Raw genomic sequence first — 26,908 nt, 5'->3', positions numbered from 1 at the left:
TAAACATTTCTTAACTTTTCTTTAAAAAATGCCATTGCTAAAGGTTCACCTCTCATCTCTTAATATACTATTTTTCTATATCTTTCATAACAAAAATTCTATTTCTTTGGTAAAAATGCCTGTCTTTGTGTTCTTTCCTTCCATAGTATAATATCCTGAGTTTCACATCATTTCAATTCTGATAACATCCAAACCAAATAATTATCCTGAAATATCTTTTGAGAACTTTGTTTGAATAATACGACTCCCCCCTAAACAGCAACCTTCCACCTTATTGGACATTTCTCCAGTTTTTCCCCCTCCTCAACTCCTTCCAGATCTCACCTCCCTACCCACCCAACTTTCTCAAGAAAACAACTTCCTTGAGTTTATAACTCCTGACCCAATATGGCAGGATGAAAGCCATAGAGTCTCATTTGTTTCCCACTCATACATTCAGTCAACTGATGAACTCCATCAAATTCTTCTTTTCATCAGAGGTAATTCTGCAATCCAGCGTGGCTAATTTTATTATTAATAAAAATATTACAAAATAAGGTTAAGTATTGAAGTATAAATCCATATTGCCCTCTCATTACTGTCCAAGATAAGAGGACAGTCTGTTACTAGACTTAAGAAAAGGGGCATAGGAGAAAGACAATATCATAAAGAGAACTTGTGGTGATACCATAGCTCAATTCTCTGTGTTAGGGTATTTGTCACTGCTTAATTCTATTTTACATTAACATGTCGATCAATTACAAGTATTAAATTTATTTCTATATTCTCAGGTCTGAGTTTTCAGGTGTTAAGAGAATGGAAACATTAATTAACAATAATATCTAGAGGTGGACCTTTGAGTAGATGATCAGAATTGGGAAAAATCATCAGGATGGAGCCCACATGTTTAAATTGTAGTGCCACCAAGCAGGCAGAGAGTCAGATGTACAAACAGACAAACACATGCATAAGCCCTTGTCTCTCTCCACACAATATTTTTTGTTGCTTCAACATTCAATGTGCAAGAAGGCCACAACGCGATGTAGCACCTCACATTTGGACCAGAAATGTAAACAAAGAAAACTACTTTTCTTTTTAACATCAGAATCTGTAGTATTGGGTTAGTTGAAACAGAAAAAAAGACTAATATACCTTGTGACAAAGCCAAGTGGTTGTTTCCCAACATTCTATCTTCACAAATCATCCACTTCACTGCTATAGTGACAGAATGCTTGGGTGTATTCCCTTTATTCCAAGATTTCTGCTGTCAAATATACTTACTTTGTTTAATTCTCTAATTGAATATGAGTGGAATTATAAACATTATTGGACATCATGTAATAATTAAGTTACTAATTAGTTTACTTTTGTGTAAATCAAAACTGTTATCTATTGATTAGATTCACTATAATCAGACAGATATCTAAAGCCCTTCTTCAAGTCCAATATTTAAAGTACTAGATGGATTTTATATGAGCAAAATGCTTCCTAATTGACTCTAAGGTAGAAGAATCATGAGGCAAAGAATTCCAGGAGCCCCAATCTGTAACTCAGTCCTACCACCAAAGCTACTGAGTTCAGATGCAAAGTAGACTTTGATTCCTATCTGAAGTCCCTAATCAGAGTACCCTCCCTATATTGCCTAGATTTATGATCTACAAAATAATGAGTGACTCCATGATGTTTGAAGCTGTTAAATTGGTGAAAATTTGTTTCATACAAATAAAACAAAAACTTGCAGAAAAAAAATCAACTTCTGTTTAACTACCTACATTAAATATTGATATTTTAAGGACAAATTACTAATATTACATTTTAAAGTTAAAATGATTTCTTCAAGTTTTGTGACAGGAGTATATAGTATGTTCAGCAATAAATAGTATCTTACCCTAAAGTAATGGCAGCAACCAAGAGAAATGTCAATAACTTATATTATTTGTAGTGATCTCATAGATCTGAACAACTGGTACTAACATGGAAGCCTCTGCACTGATGACTAGTCTTCATAGTGTTGAAGGTTCTATGCAGACTGTTGAAGGAGAAAGATTATCTATGGTCCTGCCAAGCTATACATCCTACCAATTACAATAATAACTTTCCTGGCAAGATATGTTCAATGGTGCAATAGTGTCCCTAATGTCTTGGATTAGACAACAATCTGACTGGATTTAAAATCCACTCAATAGAAGGGAATTCATGCCTGGAGCTGTAAATTTAGCAAAGAACTCATAGCTGGAGACATCATTAACCCTAGCGGAAAACCTCATCATTTTGCTAGATTAATATTGTTATTTCACCATTTTCTAAATACTTATCCTTATGACCATTCATTAGTGCAGCACTCACCATTCATTTCATCAGAGGTTATTAGAGAGAATCACAATGGATCAAATTGTAGAGAGTAAATGATTAACTTTGGAGGGATCAGCCTTTCTTAAGTCATTTGTATCTCACTGGACCGACAGCCTTGGGAACATCATGGAAGGCAGAAAGATTGTAAGAGCCAGAATCTGCTAGGACTAGAGTTAAAGAGTGACTTCTGGATATGACAGTACAACTGCACTCAGGAACTCACAGTTTCTCTTGTCTTCAGAAGACCTGCACAAATTCAACACTCCAGTATGGGTGAAGGAGGCTCTCAGGAGACCCCATCTCTATCTAATTGATAAACTATTGGCAACTAGTGGCTGTGAAGGGAGAGAGGGTAAGATTTCTTCAGAGGTATAGCGTTTAGTAGGTTGCTTATACTCCAGTTAATCAGTATAAACACTTACCAACAGGACTATCAAAATTGGATTCACACACACACACACACACACACACACACACACACACACACACATATCTTAAGAAGTTGGGAGGGGCATGGCAAAAGGAGGTCCAGGAGAATTTGGAGGTGTGGATATGATCAAAATAATATGTGTGTAAATTCTCAAAGAACAAATTTTAAAATTGTAAAATATATAAATGGCATGATTGTTTGTGTATAACTTAAATAACACCTATCCAGTCTGTTTACATTTCAGTGAGACTGACAAAATTATTTCATTAAGCAATGTTCACTTGTTTATCTTAAGAACTGAAGGTAAATAAACAGTTCTGACTCTTGAGTATGATTTAGTAAAATATTATAAAAGCAAAACCCTCAATCTGAAAGTTTTAGAGATAAGAGTGTTGCCAATAGTTTATCAATTAGATAGAAATGTCTGGAAAGAAAATAAATGTAAGATCACATCAGACATGAATTCAGCCATTTACCATTTATCATGTCAATGTATTCTTCTTTGTAATCACTTGTTGGCAGTTTTCTAAGACTTTTCTAAGCATTCCATGATAAAATTTCTCCCATTAAACTCTTTTCAAATTCCTATAGATAGCTTCCTCTTTCCTTATGTAAAGAATGCATTCATATTAATGAAACAATCATAGATATAAGTTCATTGTCAAATAAATAAAGACAGAAACAGAACTGACATCATGAGTGAAGAAGCATAGCAATGACTATATTTCTATTTACTCAAGACCCATTTCTTTTGTTACCATATTATAAGGTAATCTAAAATAAGTTTGTCAAGGTCAGAGTAAATGTCCCCAACTTGGCATTTAACACCAAATTTATTTTATTAACCATCTCAACTCATCTCAAAAGTGACTCTTCAGTGAGGATAAGATTAATTTTAATTCTTGTTTGTAGAGACAAAAGTGGATCTTGATCTCATATGCCTTCTAGACCTGGCAGCTTTGGCTATCAAAGTTAAGAGTGATTTTACTTTGTCAAGTGCCATAAACTATCTTTAAACTGGCCAATTCTACAAGGTTAAGGAATGTGTACTGTGGCTATGAAGCTACCAGGCTGCTTTTGAATCTCAGGCAGTCAGCTACTACAGGTGCCATTGCAACGCCTCTACTACCTTGTTCTTACAGCATCACCAAGTCCGTATTCTCTTCCTCGAAACAGTCTGCATTATATAACTTCCAGTCTTAACAAAAGGTTCATTATTCTCTATGCACCCAAATTTAAAATAAGAATTTATTTGGAGAAAGTTTTTGATATATACTATATATCCCTTTTCTTATTGTCTTTTAAAATGCTAGGGAAAAATTAGATTAGAAAGTAGGTGAAATATTTGTATGTAACCAAATCTGAGGTCAATCAATATTATGATTTTATTACTTAGCTACAATATCTATGACTATATAGGATTAATTCTTTCTTTTAAGAAGTGCATATTAGCATCTACTGTGTGATAATGTCCCAGAACAGACAATATCTAACAATCATGTATCCCGTTGATACTAAAAGATGTTTTAAAACATAGTAAGTTTGTAAATGAATTATCACGTTGTTGTTGTTTTTTTTTTAAATGATGTTAAGCGCTAATGACAAAAGAAAAGAGATCGGGATAAAATTACATTATAGAAATTCTGAGGTGGGCTTTACTATTAAATATGGCATTCAGGGTAGATTGCATTAAGATAACTTTTAGCCAAGTAATTTTAAAACATAATTTCTAATTTTTACATATGTAAAAATATATCCCTAAAATCCATGTTTTTCTAATCTCATGCCTTAAAAAGAAGTGTTGACAGATGCATTTTGGTACTAAAAATTTCACTAATTCTTTAAGAATCCTTGTAATCAGGCCTGTTAGATAGTTAAGTGGGTAAAGGTGCTTGCTGCCAAGACTGATAACCTGGAACAATGTTACTTAGCTAATGAGGAAGTTTCCCTTCATCTGTTTTGTTTCTGTTTTGAAACATGCTTGATTTTACTGCAGATAGGTGGTAACTAAAGAAAATCTATTTTCCCACAATGGCAAACATATCAGAAACATACATGTGCCTCAGCATCTTCCAATGAGTGTCTTCCAGAAATAGAATTCTGCCAAATAAAATTTTATACTGTGATATACTTGGTTAACAATATATCCTTGTTGTAAAACTACAGATAGCAGTAAGTTACTTATATGTGTACAATTCATGTCCATAAATGGGATTAAACTGGAAACATTTTTAAACTTCATTAATCTAGGAGCACATTTTTTATTTCTCTTTTTTATTTATTTATTTTATTTATTATTATGTGTTTTAAATTTTATACATTCCCCTGTCCTCCCCACTCCCGCCCCCACCCTCACCTTCCCCCCAGGCCCTCCCCTCCATTCCCATATCCTCCAGGATCAAGGCACCCCTGGGGATTCATTAAAACCTGGTGGATTCAGTACAGGCAGGTCCTGTCACCTCCTTCCAGACTGAGCAAAGTGTAGAAGCACATTTTTTTCACATCTCATGAGATTACAAGTCAATAAAGTATATTTTCCATAAAGATAAAAGTGGTTGTAATTTACTCATCAAATATACTATCTAGTGTAATTGTAATGTCAGTAAACGTGTATGTTGCATTTGGTTATCACAAGAACAGTGGCTTTGGGTGGTTTTGTGTCTGATAAGTGAGTGAAATTTTGAAATAGAGTATTTCTTTCAGAAAAAGCAAAAAGAAAAAAAGCCATGAAAACCCTGATCATTTGCTTGTTTTTCATGGCTCAGTTGACACTGCTCCCTTCAGAGTGTTGTAAGTCCATTATACTCAAGTGTTACACAATATTTACATAACCAATTTTGCATGAACGTATTTTTAGAAGGGCATTATTTTTCTTCTACTCATGTATTATTTTATGTGGCTGAAATAAACAAATATGTGTGAGGCAATCAACATTAGAGACCAGCATCACAGAGACTGAGGAGACCACTGATCTTACTAACAGGCACTCTTGCTGTTTAGATGTGTCAAGGCATATTATTCACAGAGTTCTACCTGAGCACCCTGGAGTGTGATTCAGTTAGAGCACTCCTATTTTTAGCAAGCACAAAAGAAAAAAAAAAACGGTATTTCTCTGGGGTAACAAAGGAAGTGTATTGTGATATGTTGGAAATGGCATTCCACACATAAATTTATGACAGTAAACTGGAAATAGGTGAAAAATGTAAAAGTTATTTGAAATAGTTGAAAATACCCCAAATGAATATAAGTATAATTTCAGAATTTCAAAAGAAGACCTGTATGTTTCTTTTACCCTATTCTGGTTTGTTTATCATTATTTATTATATCAGATGTCTGTTAGTATTCTAATGAGAGAAAGAAAGGGCGTGGATTGGGGTGGGTGGGGAAGTGAGGAGGAGCTTGAAACAATAATCAGAATATATTGTAAGAAAAATCTATTTTCAACTAAAAACAGGATAACCTTTATAGTCATCATTGGCCTATGACTTCCATCAACTACTAAGCTATTAATATGAGAATTAGTAAAAAAAAAAAAAAAAAAAAGGCTGGAGGAGCTTTAAATGACAATCCCTTCTTTCCCTTCTTTCTGTGATTCCCTAGATTGGTTAATTAAAATGATTAAAATGGCGTGTCTTATTGCCCCAAAAGATACTTTCTTGTAACATTTAAGAATACAACAGAGAGACAAAGTTTTGTTTTATTTGTTGTTGTTGTTGTTTCTTTGTTGTTGTTGTTGTTGTTTTTTAAAGTGTCACATGGGAACCCTGGGCAGAACTCTGAGGCTGTGTTTATTCTCACCGACAATCAGGTCCATGTGCAGGCCGCTCCTTGCTTCCTCTCGCTTGATCAAAAATATTGTATGAAAAATCTTTCAATAGGAAAAAAAAGATTAGAAATCAAATTGATTTAATAGAAGTCTATTATATGATTAAAGTGTCCCCATGAATGAAGAGTGAAAATAATGAGTTGTCTAGCAAATACTCTGGAGCTAAGCATTATGTGTTGTAGAATATTATTTTAAGGTGTGTTGCATTCTTTTATGTTGCATTTGTTTAACTCTGTGAAGCTGTGTTACTGTCTAAAACACCTGATGGTCTAATAAAGAGCTGGCCAATAGTGGGACAGGAGGAAGGATAGGAGGAGCTGGCAGGAAGAGAGAATAAATAGAAGGAGAAATCTGGAGAAAAGATCAAAGAAGGAGAGAGGAAGGACAAGGACTTCAGGGCCAGCCAGCCAGCTACTCAGCCAGCTCTGGAGCAGGGGTGAAATTTACAAGAGTGAGAGAACAGGAAAAGCCCAGAGGCAAAGGTAGATGGGATAATTTAAGTTAAGAAAAGCTGGCTAGCAATAAGCAAGGCTAAGGCTGGGCATTTGTAAGTAGAAATAAGCCTCCATGTGTTATTTATTTGGGAGCTGTGTGGCGGGCTGCCCAAAGGAGTGAAAAAAAACCAACTACATTTATGCATTTGAATAAATGAAACTAAGCCTTTCATCTTCCATATGCCAGAAATCATATTCACAAATAAAAATCTATTTAATGCAAAAAACTATAGCTGTTTAGAAAGAAATACCAAAAGCCACTTTTATAAACAAATGTAAGCAGGCCTTCTTATAAAAATGTGTAATGCTGACAAATATTTAAAAAATCTAATTATATAAAAAACAAAAAAGAATATGTGAGTTCAAATCTCATAAAGAATATTAATAACAAATGATTCACAAGGAAAATACCATCTTAAGATATATTAACAAAGAATCAAACTATTCAAAACATAAAACCATATACAAATATCTTCCAAAACTAACATGGATATAAACAGGCAGTTTAAAAACAAAGAGATATTAGTAGAATAAAAACTCATTGATAGAGTTGACATGCAAAAATAGTAAGATATATTTAGATAGATACTAGATCACTTCTTTATTAAAGAAAATATTTTAATTATTTAAATTAATAAAGCTTTTAATGTAAAATGACTAACCATCAAGAAAATAAAAGTATACTGAAAAGATAGTATCTTCAATATGCAGTAGTCCTAATATTATCTATTTCTAAATCTTTTAATAATGACCTCAAAGTTGAAACCTTTCATCCAAAAGCACTTGAAGTCCACAAACAAACTCAAGATCTCTGGAAGACACACTTGGAAGAGTCAACAGAGAACATAGGAACCTAAAGTTTGCTATGGCCACAGCACAGAGTGTGGTTACTGTTAATAATTATTAGCAAGACCTAAGAACCCTGATCTTGAGATCAGTCCAGATATTCACAGTGTGTCTGTTGACAATGACAGCAGAGAATGCAGTAACAATCAGCCATCTTGTGTAATATAAAGAGTGATTCCTGGTAAAGGTAAGTAGATTGCAAGAATTACAAGATATTCATTCATTTCTCATACAGAGAGGCAAATACATCCTACATGGAAGCAGATACAATATATGCATGTACTTGAGTAATTAAAGACAATGTTAAGAGTAATATTAAAGGAAGAAAATAAACAACAGTAAATGGATTTGGATGAATTCAGCCTTTCTATGTTTTAGAAATAGTGATTACCACCCAAAAGACTGGTCAGATCAGTGGGTTGAGGATAAAGCCTAGACAGGAGACTATTTTTTTATTTAAATTTTAAGAACTTCATATATGTATACTGTATCTACATAACTGTAGATCCCCTTCACCTCCTTCAACTGCTTTCTGGTCCTGCCCCTTCACCTCTCAAATGCATGACCAGTTCTTTATTTTTGTTACTTACATACATATATGGATATTACACATTTTAGACTTCCAAATTACTAAATATTATTGTAAATGGTACTCAAGATAACAGAGTCTATAGTGATAAAGAAATCATGCACATACACACATATATAAATATTATATATATATACATACACACACACACCTACTGAGGCCATTTAGCATTGCCTGTATGTATATTAGGATAATATTTTAATTGTTTAAATAAAAGATAAAGTAAGACTCTAATTAGCATGAAATGTGAAATAAGAACAACATAAACATAAGATAAAATATTATTGATTCAATATTTGATGAAAAACTAATGAGGCATTTTATATTGTTCATACTACCGTTTGTGTTGCCTAGTTTTATGTCACAGGTTAGAGTTTGGAAGATCAAACTTCATTTGATAAAAATGTGCCCACTAGATTGTCCTTTGGGCAAGCCTTTGGTACAGTTACTTGATGGAAGATTGATGTGTAAGGGCCCAGATCACTGTGTATGGTGCCATCCCTAGACTAGTGGTCCTGGAAACATATAGCAACTACATTACATACGTGTGTGTGTGTGTGTGTGTGTGTGTGTGTGTGTGTGTGTGTGTGTGTGTGTGTGTGTGTGTGTGTGTGTGTGTGTGTGTGTGTGTATAACAACTAGTGGGACACAAGACCACAAGACATTCACTATTTTCACTGACATAAATATCATATTTCTTGCAATTTGAACAAATATATTTTATACTCTAACAATCAGTTGATGTGAAAGAAGAGCCATCATTTTATCATCTTATCAAATGCTTTCACCTATCAGTGCTCATTACCTGGAAAGATAAATCCCATGGTGCACTGGATAGTTTTATGTTGGATTGACACAAACTAGTCATTACAAAAGAGAGAGCCTCAGTTGAGAAAATGACTCCATAAGAGAGGCCAGTAGGCAAGCCTGTAGGGCATTGTCTCAATCAGTGATTAATAGTGGAGGTCCCACCCCACGGTGGGTGATACCATCCCTGTACGAGTGGTCCAGGGTTTTATAAGAAAGCCATGAGGAGCAAGCCAACAGGCAGCACCCTTCCATGGCCTCTGCATCAGCTCCTGCCTCCAGGATCCTGCCCTGTTGGAGCTCCTGTACTGACTTCCTCCAGTGGTAAACAGCAATGTGAACTTGAAAGCCAAATAAACTCTTTTCTCCCCAGTGTGTTTCCATCATGGTGTTTTATTGAAGCAATAGAAACCCTGACACATAGTAATGTTGGCTTCTCTGCTTCTGAGCCTATAAAACCACTTCATCCCTATAAACAAAACCACATTGTTTATTGTTATGTTATTCCTTATAAACAAATCACAACAGCCACATTGTTCCATGGAAAACAATGTTTCCTAGATCCCCTTATTTACAAAATTGTAGGAGTTAAAATCCTAGTAATTATCAAATGAAGTAAGAGCAAGAGAGCACAGAACAGGGGGTATTTGTTCTCTAGGATTATTTAAACAAATAGAGTAAAGACAACATTGACTTAGCTCCTAAAGTAAATCTTTGTTGTGTAATAACTGTATGTCTCTCATTCTTATTTTAATTCCCAAATAGGGCTTAAATTATCACATGAAGTTATAGGGAGGAAAGTATGTAGCACAATGTCTTTGTACTCAAACATCTGCTCCATGAGAGTAATGAAAGCAGGGAAATGGTTGGTAGTAGTTTCATTACAAACACTATCTACGCAACATTTTCATTGGAGTGCAATTACACTCAAGTTATATTTGAAGTAGAAAAATAAAAAATTCTAGTTAAAAAAAGAAATACTAGCCAAGACAAACCATTTTATAACACTTTTAGACTTCCAGATGAATAGCGACTGTTTTAAATGATAATCAAAGGTCAGAGAGTTTATGTGGGAAAGAACTCACTGTGATCCATATTTTTGCATTCTCTTTTATAATTATTCAGTATTTCATTTGTATGTAGTTGAAATTATTAAAAAGTAAGCTGTTTTAACAAATTGTCAAATAACAAGTTATTCTGGATTAAACAAAAAGAAATTTCATTCATGAGTGGTGGAGATGCTACCTGCTTTCATATATTCCAAGAGAATTGAATACAAGGTGATCTTTATTCTTGATTTACTACAATAAAGTTTTCCTTGAGAGATATTCAAAATATAAATACTTGTGTATAAAAATTCCCCTTGTTTAGAATAAAATAATAACCTAAATCTCTAATAAAAGGATAATGTAGCTCATGAAATATAATCCACAGAATTGGGTCGTTTGTTCATTTAGACAACACTAAAGGTGTTTAATGACAGAGAAAGTATTCCATGTTCACTGAGATATGGGGCTACCATACAGATTAGAATAGTCAATGCATTGGAAATGAAGATTAGTAGGGAAAATTGATTTCTTAAAAATTGAGCAAGCTCCTTAATTTAAAATCAATATTTGACTATTTTAAATAAATATTATTCAAGGAAGAAGTCAATTTTATCCTGAAATTAAATAACTTAACATCTATAACCACACAATAAACATTGTTGTTATAAAAGTCACACAAGGGATCTCTTTGTCACAAAGGTCAGAAATATCCGCTCAGACTACAGAGTTCCCCCACATGACTCATCTGGAAATGAGTTATCAGTACAGCCCTTTATTCATAACTGATCTGGGATCATTTAGCTTTTGATTTTTTTGTGCATGCTTGCACACACAGACATAAACACTTTTTAGTGCTGCGTATGCTTTTTACAGTATTAAGTAATGTTCATTAAAATAAATGGAAGATTATGCATTGCTAAACTAAGGTGGTTTGTCTCCACTAGGCCAGCTGTAAGGGATGCAGAATGCAGAAGCCACCTCAGCTGAAGAGAAGGAACTGAAAGGACCACAGTCTCACCACTGGGTCTTAATCAGCTCCAAAGGCTCATTTGTTGCCTAGTGACAAATATATGCTAGCTATTTCTACACCATTTAGGCTATGCAAAATCATCTTGCTAAGAAAGCAAAATTATGACTCTAGGACTTCATTCAGCACGAAGAAATATATTTCATGTTGTCTTTTTTTCATGGTAAAAAGTTACTTCAGAAAAGAATGGCAAAAACAACAAAAATAAATACCCACAAAAGGGTACTTTTAGCATCTTTTGCATTTGAACTAAATGAGAATTATTAAAATTCAGTAAGGAAAGCCATTGCCAACCTAGGCTGTTTTTCTCAGTATCCTTCCAGATTCGTTAATTACAGTTCTTTTGGGAAGGTATACTGCAACTTTTAAAACTTCATCCAAGACAAGCCACAGCCCGTGTGGACAAAAATTAAGCCAAAAAGAACTGTGTTTTTCTACTAGAGGTTAACTGATTATAGCATCATTTATACAAATTGCTCATCACACAGTTAAAGCGTTAAGCTCAGGCTAGATACTGGATTCACCCCGGGGCCCACCCCAGAAAGAGTGAAGGACAATGTGCAAGAGGGTCAGGAAGCAACCTTAGAGACAGTTGTGTTTGGGTAAGGGGTGGGGAGGTGGGATACTGTCTGTAGCTCCCAACACAAAACTCCAACAGATCTCTTTTCTCGGAGAGGAACAAGAGCAAAGAGAGGTGGAGCAGGAAGGCTGGATGGCACCTCTAGGAAAAGCATCTGCCTCAGCCATCCGGATAAGAGAAGCAGAGACTCAGAGCAGACCATAGAAAACAAATAGCAAACATTGACTCTATCTTAAGTAACATAAGTGTGAATAGTTTGAGAATATTCTTCCTGAACTAATGGTACAGTAACACTGAATCACAAGAAAAATGTACCACAAACAGAGGAAAAAAAAAGAGACTAAATAAAAAATAGAAGTACATGCTTTCCCAATTAAAAAAAAAAAAGAACAAGGAAAGATATTTAGTATAAACAGTGGACTCATGTTGTAAATTAAGCCTAAATATTAAGAATCATTTGGACACATATAAATCTGCCTATTAGAATATATACAACAAATGTAGCATTATACATGTGCTAGGAGTATATATGTAAATGCCTACATACAAGTAAACACATTGTATCACCATCCTTTTTAGCTAATCCATCTTCCATTCCTCCAAAGTTTTAGAGACAATAATAATATGAACTATTTGAACATAAAATAAATAAATTTTCATTCACTTCCTTAATATTAGACTAGCCAATAGACTTTACGAATAGCAGAGGTAAATCCTTATGCCAACTGAATGAGCTCTTTACCATAGTCACGGTCAAGTCATTTTTGCTATATCAAATTTTCTTCTCCCCTGAATCACAGTCTTCTAAATTCAAGGAAATTACTGCGGATCACAATAATATAAAGAGAGATAGACATTTTATATCCTGTTGGGCCATATTTAAAATGGGACCTTACTTAAACTATCTAAAAACTTTGGATAACTTACACCATCAAATTATCCAAAATTAAAGTTCCACACATGCTAGTTAATTCTGTAATTTATTCAAGTAATCTCCTTTCCTTTAAGGCACGATTAACCAACATACAGAATACCAGAGACTCCTCTGACTCTGTACTCAAGGGACTCTCATTTTACTATTCCAAACTCTGACAGAGCTTTAATACTCATGATAGGTCAAATGCAGTAAATACATAAACAATGATATTTGCATATGTATATATGCATAGATATGCAACATTGTATGTGTGTTATAAGCCAAATAACTGCACTACATACATGTTTGTGTTAAGAAAATATAGAAATTACAGCTTTGTTTTCAGTAGTGCTGTTTGCTTTACAGCTATTTCAATAAACGCATTATGTTGACACTATAAGGTTCCTCATTAAAGGGTACAATTTTTTAACAGCTTAAATAAATGCAGCTGTACTGGGAAAAGAAAAATTATACTCAGGAGGAATGCGCACGCGTGCACACGCGCACACGCGCACACACACACACACACACACACACACACAAATGCTCTTCTAAAACTATGAAGAAATTAAATTGTGTTTTGTGTTTTACATTTACACTGGAGTGAATTTACAGGCAATAAGAAGAGTTAACACTCACAAAGGGCTGAGGAAACAATATGTATCCGCCTCTAAAGATGAATGTTAGTTAGCAAGGCTCATGAAAGCTGAGAAAAAAAACCTGCTGAATCCTGCAGTGAAGGTGTTTTCACATAGTGCTAGCAATATCATGGTAATCTCCTGTTTTCAAAGTGAACAACTAAAACTTTCTATGTCTGTTCTTTAAAGAATTAGATAGTCTTTCTAGGTCTATCCATTTACCTGGGGCATGGAAAGGGTTGGAGGGAGGGTACCTGGACGTGGGAGGTGCTGAGGGAGGAAAGGGAAAGGGGAAAGTAAGGTATTTCTATTTTAATTAAAATTTATTTATAAAAAATTAGTGCCAAAATAATGAGACAAACCTTAAGGATTCTCTGACATATCTCATCCAAGCCTCTTCAGCTCTGCCTGACTGACTCATAAGATCAGACACAGTGATCTGAAAGAGTCTTTAAGTAGTTTTGATTTGTATAAAAGTAATAGGCATAATCTATGGCCCTGCACAAAACTCAAGTCCAAATGGATCAAAGACCTCAACATAATCCAGATACACTGAATCTGATAGAAGAGAAAGTGGGAAATAGCCTTGAACACATTGGCACAGAAGACAACCTCCTGAACAGAACACCAATAGCACAGACACTAAGATGAACAATTAATAAATGGGACCTCATGAAACGGAAAAGCTACTGTAAGGCAAAGGACACCATCAACAGGACATATAGGTCCTGGGAAAAGATCTTCACTAACCCCACATCTGACATAGGGCTGATTTCTAAAATATATAAAGAATTCAAGAAACTAGACATCAATATACCAAATAATCCAATTAAAAATGGGGTTTCAGATCTAAAGAGAGAATTCACAAAAGAGGAATTTTAAATGGCTGAGAAACACGTAAATGTTCAATATCCTTATCCATCAGGGAAATGCAAATCAAAACAACTCTGTGATTCCATCTTACACCTGTCATAATGGCTAAAATTAGAAACACAAGTGACAGCTAATGCTGGAGAGTCTGTGGAGCAAGGGGAATACTCCTCCACTGATGGGGTGCAAACTTTACAGCCACTTTGGAAATCAGTGTGTTAGTTTCTCAAAAAACCGGGAACCAATCTACCACAAGACCTAGTAATACTACTCTTGGGCACATACCCAAAGGATGCTCAATCATGCCACCAGGACACTTGTTCAACTATGTTTATAGCAGATTTATTTGTAATATCCAGAACCTGGAAACAATCTAGATGTCCTTCAACCAATGAATTAGAAAAGAAAATGTGGAACATTTACACAATGGAGTAATACGTAGCTGTTAAAACAGTGACATCATAAAATTTGAAGGCAAATGGATGGAACTAGAAAAATTCAACCTGAGTGACATACCCTGACCCAAAGAGACAAACATTGTATGTACTTACTCATAAGTGGCTATTAGCTGTAAAATAAAAGATAACTATGCTACAATCCACAGACCCAGAGAGACTAGCCAACAAGAAGGGTTCATGGAGGGAAGCCCAGATCTCCCTGGGAAGGGGAAATAGAAGAGATTTCATGAATGGACTGTGGGCAAATGGGAATGGAAACAAGATGAGTGATCAGGGATCAGGCTGGGGTTGAATTAGAGGGCAAAGTCCTGAAAGAGACAACTGGACACGGGGGCATTTCGGGGTCAGAAAAAAACCTAACACAGGGAATCTCCCAGGAATCTACAAGATGACCCCAGCTAAGACTACTAGAATTAGGGGATACATAGCCTGAACTGGCCATCTCCTGTGACCAGGCAAGACTTCTAGTAGAAGGATTGGGAGGCCAACCCAGCTACATAACCTTCAATCTACAGTCTGCACCATCTATGGGATGAGCTGCGTAAAGGTGGCCTAGAGATTGAAGGAGTGGTCAACCAGACTAGTCTAGCCTAAAACCCACTCCAGGAGAGTAAACCCACCCCTGACACTGCCTAAAGCACCAAGACCCACAGGCTGGATGACCCAGAGACCTAGGTTAGAAGCAAGCATGACTGGAGGAAGAAATGTCAATATAACAATACCTAATGATATTCTGCTGTACACATAGATTGGTGTCTAGCCCAATTGTCATCACAGAGACTTCATCTCACAACTGACAAGAACAGATTCAGACCCACAGGCAGGGCTCAGTGAAGCCCACAGAAGAGGGGAAGAACAGATTGTAGGAGCCAGAAGGATCAAGGACATCAAAAGAAAACCAGCAGAATCAACCAACCTGGGCTCATAGAACCTCACAGAAACTGAACTGACAACCAGGGAGCCTGCATGGAACTGACCTAGGCTCTCTGCATATATGTTACAGTTGTGTAGCTTGATCTTCTTCTGGGTCACCTAACAGTGGGAGCAGGAACTGTCTCTGACTCTGTTATCTGCTTTGGGACCCTTTCCTCCTGCTAGATTGTCTAGTCCAGCCTTAATATAAAAGTCTAGTCTCACTGTAATTTGATTTACCTGGCTTACCAATATCCATTGGAGACTTACCCTTTTCTGAAGAGAAAGAGAGGAGGAGGAATGGATGGGTATAGGTAGGTTTGTGGGAGGGATAAGAAAGAAAGGAGGGAGGGGAAACTGGACAGAATGTAAAATAATTAAATAAAAGGATAAAAGGTATAAAAGGAAAAAATGAAAATACAATGGACAGTTGCTGTGGGATGTCTTTCTGTATGCCGTGAATATGTGTTGCTCTGATTGGTTGATAAATAAAGCAGTTTGGCCTATGGCAGGGCAGGATGGAGCCAGGTGGGAAATTCCAAGGGAGACAGACAAGAAGAGAAAGAGAGGCAGAAAGATGTCATACTGCCATCCAAGGAACAACATGCCAGCAGACTGGGAAGCCACAGAACATGTGGCAAAACATAGATGAATAGAAATGGTTAATTTAAGGTATAAGAGCTAGCTAGCAAGAAGCCTGCAATATGCCATTCAATTGGTAATTAAAGTAAGCCTCTAAGTAATTACTTTATAAGTAGCTGTGGGACTGTGGGCCAGGTAGGACTGGAGAAACCTTCCGTCTACAGACAGTTATTTTAATTTTCAAAGTATTTATTAAGGCATTGTTCTATTTATCTAAGATAGTAGTGATCATTTAACCCCTGAGCGCCCGATATCCTCTTAAAGATTCTAATAGCCTTAGCACAATACTAATGCTTATCCATTCACTCTTTCACAGCTATATTCTCAGGTAGAAAGAACAAACCACATTTAGTTATTTACATTATGGAGACAGTGTTCTTGACATCATCTCATTAGAGTGTCTTCTCATTAGAAACACAGTTGTCTTCCACAGCTCCCAGAATGGACTCTGCTATATCAACAGACGACATCGCCAAAAGACATAGAAAGTCTAAGTATATCATAAGTGAACCACTAAATTTTGTTCATATTGCATATGAATTGAATCAACTAAAGTTTTATTTGAAAATGTGTTAAAGACCAGAGCATGACAGCACCTAAGAGGCTGAAGCAAGAGTCATGAGTTCCATGCCAGCCTAGGCTACACAGCAAGATCTGGAGTCTTACAGAAGGTAAAACAAACTTAAGCAATAAACTGCCTTAAAGACAGGGGATGGGTTATAGGAAATGAGAACTATGTATTCCAACTTTTATGTGGACTTCCCACATGAACACCGAAGAGCCTTGCAAGCTTGGGTCTTTAATTCATAAAAGACGGGGCTCACTGTCATTTTCACTTTCTAGCACGGTCCACCTCTTACTTTTAGTGTAAGTAATAACCCATAAAAGCACAAGAACAAGAACTCATGTGTGGATGAAATAATTTTAACCTCTTCTGAGCATCAACATTCATTTCTTTTTTTCAGTGGAAACATTTTATTGCTCAGAAATTTCAGTCCGCAAATATTCAGGATAAACTGATACATATTTTCATGCATATGTTAAGTAGATGTTGCTTACCTCAGTCAAGTGGGGTGTTGGGTTAAATCCACAGAGATTGCACACTTGACTCTTGCACTCGGTGCAGGTGTTGAAGTTGGGAGGATCCTGCGAGCCTATGTTGAGCTCCGTTTTGCAAAGAGGACAGGTTGGCTCGGGTTTGGTCTTGTCTGGCTTGTGGGTGAGCACAGCCTTTTCAGGCTCAGCAGGTGGAGGTTTGCTGACCTTACCGGGTGGGGCCTTCTTGTCTTTCTCTATCCTCTTCACTGCTGGAACTTGCTCAGGTTTCGATTCTAAGCTCTCAGCTGCTGGGGCTTTTGTTTCCTTCACAGGTGTTGCCTTGGCAGGTGCTGGTGGGAGCTGACCTGTGGACTTGGGTGGTCCCTGAGCAGCAGGAGTCTGTGATGGGGTAGGGGGTTGTTTTGTTGGGGCCACAGGCCCAGTCTGTGGATGGGGTCCAGGCTGGCCTGCTGTGGAGATTAAGTTGGAAGCTTGGCTAAATATGGATACTCCAAACCCAAACAATTTCCCAGTCACAGTCTCTTGAGGAGTCGTGGGTTGTGATTTGGGGGCATCAGTGATACTACCCAGATTCAAACTGAAACGCCTTGATTGCTCCTGAGGCTTTAGGGGCTGCTGAGATGGGGGTGCAGCCTGGCCAGTTGGAGGTCGTGGGCCAGAGGGTGTTGGTGACCCTTTTGGCACTGGTTTGGCATCTGGTTTAGGACTCACCTTCGTTTGTGCTTTCTTAGGCTCTTCCTTCTTCTGAGTTGGATCAACATGTTTTGGATCCTTGCTCTCGGAACTGGACCCAGGATGTGAAATAAGTTTTGAGTCTGATGCAGGCCTAGGCATGGCTTTAGAATCAAATGGGGTGATTTTTTCTCCTGTAGGTGGGAAACTTTGTGAGGATTTGGCAGAGTCTGTTTTCAAAGGAGGGGCTGTTTGCGCTTGAGCCCGTGACTGAGCCTGAGAACTCAGAATATCAGGATTTGTTGTTGCTGCTGCTGCTGCTGAAGATTGGACATCTGTGTGTGGCTCTGCCATCTTGGGCTGCTTTGGTTTAACATCTACAACAGGGGCCTTGGCTTGTTCAGGTAGGGGTGCGGAAGGCTCCTTGGGAGGGGCTGGCTCAGGGAAGGCCTCTGCCACTGGAGGCTTTGGGGCTGGGGCTGGGGCAGGTCCATGAAGGGTTGGCTGCTTCACCAGGGGCGGAGGAGGCTTCTTCTGCTCAGGCGCTTTGGGGCCGTCCTGTCTGGGTGGAGGGTCCTTCTTCGGGGAAGCCGGCTGTGATGGTACAGGCGCTTTGGGGCCGTCCTGTCTGGATGGAGGGTCCTTCTTCGGGGAAGCCGGCTGTGATGGTACAGATGCTTTGGGGCCGTCCTGTCTGGGTGGAGGGTCCTTCTTCGGGGAAGCCGGCTGTGATGGTACAGGCGCTTTGGGGCCGTCCTGTCTGGGTGGAGGGTCCTTCTTCGGGGAAGCCGGCTGTGATGGTACAGATGCTTTGGGGCCGTCCTGTCTGGGTGGAGGGTCCTTCTTCGGGGAAGCCGGCTGTGATGGTACAGATGCTTTGGGGCCGTCCTGTCTGGGTGGAGGGTCCTTCTTCGGGGAAGCCGGCTGTGATGGTACAGGCGCTTTGGGGCCGTCCTGTCTGGGTGGAGGGTCCTTCTTCGGGGAAGCCGGCTGTGATGGTACAGGCGCTTTGCTGGCTGCTGCTGCAGGGGGTACAGAGGCAGCCTTCTTCGGACTGGGCTGCGGTGAGGATGGGACCGGAGCCAGCTCACCTCCTAGAGCTCTTTGCATCTGGCAGGTTAAACAGAGCCACTCTTTGATCTGGAAATAACATAGAACCACATCAATAAGATAACACTGTAAAACACAAAAGTTGTAAGAGCATACCTGCTGCCGTTTTAACTCATTATTCCGAGAATCAAATTCAGTCATTATTTCAATGGAACATGCGACATTTCACTTTATAGAAGATAATGAACCTCAGAGACTAAAGCATGCTATATTTTAGGAAAAATAAATAGGAAAAGAACATAATTTTATTCTGCCTCCAAGGCTACTTTTGTTATTCTTCACCCAGGCTTTGCACAGATAGGTTAGTTCCAGAAATAGAAAGTCATACATAATAAAAACATGAATTTTAGTGCGTTAGATTCCATTAATATGTTATGATATATATTGTTCTGTTGGTGCCTCAGATGGTTTTAGTTATACACCCCAGAGTAGGCTTGTCAAATTACAAAACATTGCTGATTTCTTTTTTTGGGGGGGTGGGGGGGTGGGGTTCGAGACAGGGTTTCCCTGTGTAGCTTTGCGCCTTTTCTCTGGAGCTCACTTGGTAGCCCAGGCTGGCCTCAAACTCACAGAGATCCGCCTGGCTCTGCCTCCCAAGAGCTGGGATTAAAGGCATGCGCCACCACCGCCAGGCTGATTTCTTAAGGTAGAGGAACATCACTTCTATCTCGAGTCAAATATTCACACGTGGGGAAATAAAAATTAACCAAGCTAAGTTAGAAAGAGATTCTAGGGGCAACTCTCTAACTACCATAAATAGCATGCTTTAGCAAAGAAAATATTGATTCCTTGTAAGTGTTTCAGGCAGTAGGTAATGCAATTGAATATGTTTAAACTATAGAAGGGGAGAGAGAGCAAGAGGATGCTAGGTAGGTGAGAGAGATATGTGTATATATGTATACACATACACAATTGTGCCCGTATTTCATGTCATTGATTGTGTGGAGTTTAATACAACAAATTATAAGATAATTCAAAAGCATGCCTATTTAGCATTTTCTATAATTTCAAAAATGTTTATTATAGAATATTTTAAATATTATTGGAAAAAAATTAGAATTTTGAGTTCTATCATTACCTAATCCTGTCCATCCAGAGTAACCAGTGCTAACAGTTTGTACACAAAGCTCTGTACATAATACAGCATGGTGGGGGAAAGAAGTATATAAACCATAGGTGATGAAAAACATGTCAGGTAGTACAAAATAGTAAAGTGTTAGCTTGACAAACAACATGTTCTTTATTCTCAAGCTACTATCTTTTGAAACAAAATTTAATTAATCTTTCCTAAACTTATAAAGGTACTTTTTCTTCTTTGCTTTTATTTATTTATTTTTGATACAAGGTATTGCTATGTAATCCACCTGCCTCAGTCTCCTGTTTACTGGGATTATAAGTGTGTTCAAATAAAACTGTTTCAACCTATGAACAGCAAACATAAGGTTGGATAACTCTAAAATGTCATATTTCCATTTTAAATATTAAATTAAAATTAAAAATATTCATGGTAAGTAGTTAAGTCTTCCTTAAGTTTGTTTTCGATATAAGTGTCAGGCACCCCTGTACTCACCATATTTTTACCTTTCACTTCCATTTTTTTAAATATTGTCTTGGGTGGTCAAATCTGCCTCAGACCCACTGGACTGCTGGAAGCCCTTGGGCTTCTGATTTGCTTGCCTCTGTGTCTGCAGTGCCAGGATTAGTGCAGGAGTGTAAACCCAGGGCTCACACATGCTAGGCAAGCTCTCAGCAAACACCTACATCCTCAGCAGCATGCACACGCGGCATCTTTAGCTTTCCGTGTCTTTGAAGCATTTCAAAAATAACTTTTGTACAAACAGCTTGAAATCATAGAGTAACCAAATGATTTCTGCTTCTGTAAATACTTTGGTGAAAGTAATCTGAGGTATAAAGGGACTTTCACTCCATTTCAACCTGTCCGTGATGAAGAAAGTACTCTGTATATAAGCAGGTTCCCACTACCCAAATTGCCAATTAGAAGTGTGCCACTATTTACTTTTTCTCATGTATTTTTCCAAATCCTGACATAATTAACTTACACTCATGTAGCCAAACAAAAGAACATATAATTAGATACACAAGTGTTTATAAGTTTAGTGTATCTAATTTTCTACTGTCCTACAAAATATCTGCTAAGGATATGATGTGTATCTGAGCTAATACATGTACATTACAGTTTTCTAGGGCTAATTCTTATGATCACCATTCTCTTTTATTATTTTTTCAGTTGTTATAGCCAACATAGATGTAAAATTTAGTCACTATTCATTCCTTCCCTCAACTGTTTATTGAGTACTTTGAATACTGCACATGTCTCCTAAGGAAAGATCCAAAGTTCCACATCTCCTGGGAGCTACAATACAGTGAACAGTCAGAAAAGACATGTTACAGCATAATGTAACATTAAGATTTTTAGATATACAAAAGAAGTATCTGAAAAATATTATGTTGATTCCTTCTTTTCTGCTAGTTTCTGTCTCAAGTTTGTACCTGTAAAATATTTCAAGGAGACAAACTTGAACTGAAGAGTAAAACTGTAAGTTCTTCATGCCCATCTTTAGTACTTAACTGCATCTTTGGCCAACTATAAAGTTAATGTCAACAACATATATAATGTCTGATGTGCATAAATTCATGAAATGCCTTTGATATGACAAATATATGTGATTGCTTGTAGTTTATAAATGTCAATACTTTTATATCTCCTCAGACACAGAAAGGAGTTGGGGAAAGGGAATGAGGACACATGTGTGGACACATGTTCACTCACAAAGAATCCTCTTCTCTCAGCATACCCTTTCCGTAAGCACACTTTGCTGTCCTATCTTTTATCCTTTTAATGCTTTTTTTCACTTTAATAAACAATGCATGAGACATTTCATCCTTCTACATTCCACTTCACTGCTAGACTAAGAGTTCAAATCATTGCCTACTGTATGTATGTATGTATGTATGTATGTATGTATGTATGTATATATGTATGTATGTATGTATGTATGTATGTATGTATGTATGTATGTGATGTTTGTAGAAAGAGCCTCCTTTTAATTTAAGTCTACTGGCCATATCTGATGAATATCTAAATGAGTCTTATGTCAGTACTTAACAGTCTTCACACACTACTCACACACACACACTTACACCCATACCCACTCATACAGACACACACTAGCTTGCCCTTTAATACACTGAACAAAAGTTAGAGCTCACAGCCAGCCTCAGTATTCACATAACTACCGAGAAAATTGTGAGCCAATTCTGACACTGATGCCACTTGTAATCCTTGTGAGCTACAGTAATAACTGACCTGGAAAGACATGCCCATGGTGCATGAACCTCACAGGAGTAACCAAGCACATTCTGAGTGGATACATGTTCCATTCCACAAGATGAAACCTGGCATCATTATCAGGGCCAAGAGCCTGTGGGTAGACAGGTCATAAATCTTGGGGAAGACCTACAGCTACCATACTTAGAAACAGATATAGTATTAAACAGATTTCTATTAGCTTATAGTTGTACCCATAGATCAATACAACTCTCCATCTTCATCTGAGAAGCTTCTATTTGCAACAGATGGGGATTAACCTGGAGATCCACCACTGACCAAAGTACAGGAAATAAGAGACTATGAAATGCCTATTCCTAAATGGAACACCTACATCACAAACTCTTTCCCAAGGCTCAGAGATCACTGCAGAGGCAAGACAAAAGGATGGCAAGAGCTAGAAACTGATGGATGACTACAAAGAAAAGGTGTCTTCTGGGCACGAGGGCACATCTTCATATGAACTCATTGTAGTTGTGGCTGTATACAAATGACCTGTGAAAATTTAAGACAGACTAAATCTCAACATGGAGAGGATAGATAGTCACAAAATCTCTTCCCTAGCTCCTGGCTACTGACATCTGATAGCTGCTAGTAAAGGGAGAGCCAGTTTTCTTTAGGAGTGTAGCCCCTTGCAAGTCAACCACATTCCAGTGAATGGCTACACATTCAAGAATATATGGACATCAAAATTCAGACATTAAAGGTGAAAAACAATGTACTGGCTGGTTTTGTGTGTCAGCTTGACACAGGCTAGTGTCATCAGAGGAAGAAGCCTCAGTTGAGGAAATGTCTCCATGAGATCCAGCTATAAGACATTTTCTCAATTAGTGATCAATGGGGGAGGACCCAGCTCATGGTGGATGGTGCCATCCCTGGGCTTCTGGTCCTGAGTTCTATAAGAGGGTGGGCAGAGCAAGCCACGGGGAGCAAGCCAGTGAGCAGCACCCCTCCATGGCCTCTGCAACAGCTCCTGCCTCCAGGATTTGTCCCTGTCCTGACTTCCTTCAGTAATGAACAGCAATGCTGAAGCATAAGCCTAATAAACCCTTTCCTCCTCAAATTGTTTTTTGGTCATGATATTTAGTCACAGCAATAGAAACTCTAAGACAAACAACAACAACAACAAAAAAAAGTGGTAGGTAGGAAAGAAGAGGAGACCTGGAAAGAGTTAGGGACAGTGAAATTAAAAAATATGCATAGTATGAAATTCCCAAAGAACTATTTTTTTTTAAAGGAACACATTAGTCCTCATAACTTCTGCCTGCTTTCACAGAGATGTCATCAACAACTTCCCAGTTTGCCTGTCACAAGCAGTACCCCTCCCCAACAGTGTACTTTAATCATCTATATCCATTTGATAAAATGGAGAGGAAAACAGAATAATGAATAGTAATGCTAGAGGAACTTTCAACTGCTATGCCCTTGAAGGACTCTTACTTTCAATACATTAGTATTAAAAAGTATATAACATGACTAAATAGAGTCCAAGCTGAACTGTCCTAAAATTCTAGATTATACAAGACAATAACAAAAATGTCATCTTTTACATTCCTGACAGATTATAGAAAATCCATAAATGAAATTCAAGATATGAAAACACATTTATTTAATGAACTAATATAACTCGATTAGCCCTCTGGAATGGGAGGCTAAAAGAAAAGCATAATAGTGTTTGTTCCTTAGTCTCCTGACTTAATATACCATACAAATGTGCGTAAGCAGAGGGGAGAAAGTGCTTTGGCTCATTCTTACTTCACTGTACATGTGAATACAGATCTACACACAATCTCCTGACAAATCTCCCCGATGAACATGATCTACACCCTTCCTTCCTGCTGAGCCCTTGACATCAGATCTTAGAAACACACAAGTACAATTTCACTAGATAAGGCTTTGGGAGATAATCAATGTCTTATTTGGATCATTCAAGAAGTTTAATTGTGACTATCACATATGGAAATTTAATTAATAGATGCCACTTTAAAAATTGTGCCAAAACTACTGATTGTCAAAAAAATCACATTATGACTCTTGATTTCAGGCCCACAATAGTAAAGATACTCCACTTGATAACATAGTTAATAATGTCAAAAGTAGATTTTTAGAGACCCAGAAGAAAATCGCTTTCCTATTTAAAAGTATTATTTTTTAATAATATTTCAGAATAAAAACTTGTTCATTCTTTGAGAATTCCAAACATGTGTTAATGTGTTTAGCTTCAAAATAGAATGAAAACCTCTCAAAACAACAATGGTTAAAAAACAAAACAAAACATACTTTCACTAAAAAAACAAACAAAAAACCCTAAAATCCACCTAAAATCTATAATGGACTCTTTGCTCATGTACTTGAAATAATGGAACATCAAAAGAACAATAAAGAACGATATCAGGAACGGAAGTCAGCTGGCGTTCCTGTCAGCTGCTGGCCTGGTTTTCTGCAGCCAAGCTTTCATCATGACTTGGCACAAAAAAGTCTGTTGGGGTTTTATTCTTGAGTCATCAAAACTAATCTTTCTGCAAATGATAACACCTAAATGGACTGTTTCTTCACCAAGTTGGTGCTCTCATGCTCTCCGACCTGAGCTTGGGATTCTGTCCACTGTGAGTTCCTGTGCCTTTACCTAAACACACCCTATTTTATCTTCTACAGCTGGCAGTGACTCTCTTAGTTTACCACTTACTATTTCAATAGCTAAAGTCTGCCATGTCTTAATTACCACTTTGAAAACTTGCACTTAAATAAAATATATAACAACTTTATGTATTTTCCAATTATTCCTCTATCTCCTATCTTTATACTTTAAAAGGTCTGGCCACTTACCATGTTTACTCATACCTCTGTTTTGGGTAACTGGAGTATTTTTAATTATAAACTATTACAAAATTTTCTCCTACATCATTAATTTATTTTAAAATATTTATTGAAAATCTTATATAATTGTGAACCATAGAAAAATATAATAAAACCAGACAAAAGATCTAAAATGCAACTTCACAATTAAGAGTCCAAGTTCCTCTGGCTTCACAGCAGACTATGTTTCCTGCTACTCAAAGACTGCCCAGAGCACATGACACATGCCTCACACAGAGACAGTCACACACAGCAGCAGTTTGGCTGAGGTGGCTCACTGTAGTTCTAACCCTTAGCTAAGCATATCAATGAATAATTTATTTTATTAAAACGTAGACAACAGCATTCTTCAGAACTGCAATAATATTCTCCACAACTTGGTGAAAAATCTTTTTTTCCCCCCAAGACAGGGTTTCTCTGTGTAGTTTTGGTTCCTGTCCTGGATCTCACTCTGTAGACCAGGCTGGACACAAACTCACAGAGATCTGCCTGGCTCTGCCTCCGAGTGCTGGGATTAAAGGCATGCACCAATGGTATTTAGCACATAAAGTAGTTGAATGTTGATTCTCTTAAACTCTGGATTGCAGTTTCCTGCTGAATAATTCAGCCACTATGACCACAGTTTGTGATAAGTATGCTAAATATACACTTTTTGTATTAATAAACCAAAACAACATTCACTAGTTGCTAACAATACCATTCTTAATCCCTGCAGTTTCAAATACTGGAAGCACGTTTTAATGTTTGCTATAGGCTGCATAAAACAAGAAAATCTGACCCTTACTACAGCACCTTTTACACTACCTAAGCATAGGAACTGTCAGAACAGGGTCCCAGGGTGGGATCACGTGAGGGACTGTGAGTGCCTGTGAGAAAACTTCAAACAGTGAATTGTTCTTGGTCTGCGCTTCTGTGCCTCTCCCAGGTGTTGTGCATGGCAGTGAGTCCACTTCCTATCATTCACTGTTGCGTGCTGTTGTTATTCAATTAAGTGTTTAAACTATCTTTACATGCCTCTAGGAAAAAGCAACTCTTTACTGCCTGCGGCTTGTCCTTGTGATTATATACAGCTTGAACTCACGAGACCTATACTCAAGTGACCTTTCTTAACACTCAGGGTATAAATTGTTGGATGCTCTGAATAAAGTTGGCTATTGCATAAGATGTAGGCCTCCTCATTTTTAGGTTCCATTCTCCCAGGTTCCAGGACTTCAAGAAAGAGCTGTAAACATTGCACAACAAGAGGAGGTTGTCTAATCAGTAACTGAGCTTACATGATAGCTGAAACTTCTAAGCCGCTTCTTGAGCTTTTCTACACTTGAGCAGATCAACAAACTCAAGCCTCTGGCTCTCAGTGTTGCAGCATCTGTCTGCAATGGCTGCAATAGCTCCAACTAAACAGTGTTGTGTAAGTATTCCATGAACTCATTGCATTATTTTATAATTA

The 26,908-nt window shown here is 37.5% G+C and overlaps 1 protein-coding gene across 3 annotated transcripts in view; it reads right to left on the bottom strand.

The window, feature by feature from the left end:
• Pclo (piccolo presynaptic cytomatrix protein) overlaps positions 1 to 26,908 on the bottom strand; it is a 341,154-nt gene that overhangs the window by 292,805 nt on the left and 21,441 nt on the right. For all 3 annotated transcript variants that reach the window (XM_036180305.1, XM_036180306.1, XM_036180307.1), the window contains exon 3: positions 17,475 to 19,286. In XM_036180305.1, coding sequence (XP_036036198.1) covers positions 17,475 to 19,286 — 1,812 coding nt within the window. The remainder of the gene's footprint in view (positions 1 to 17,474; positions 19,287 to 26,908) is intronic.

Source organism: Onychomys torridus, chromosome 3 (assembly GCF_903995425.1).
Source record: "Onychomys torridus chromosome 3, mOncTor1.1, whole genome shotgun sequence".
Classification (NCBI taxonomy): Eukaryota; Metazoa; Chordata; class Mammalia; order Rodentia; family Cricetidae; genus Onychomys; species Onychomys torridus.
Note: the sequence above shows the minus strand (reverse complement) of the source record. Positions and strands in the feature narration are given on the sequence as shown.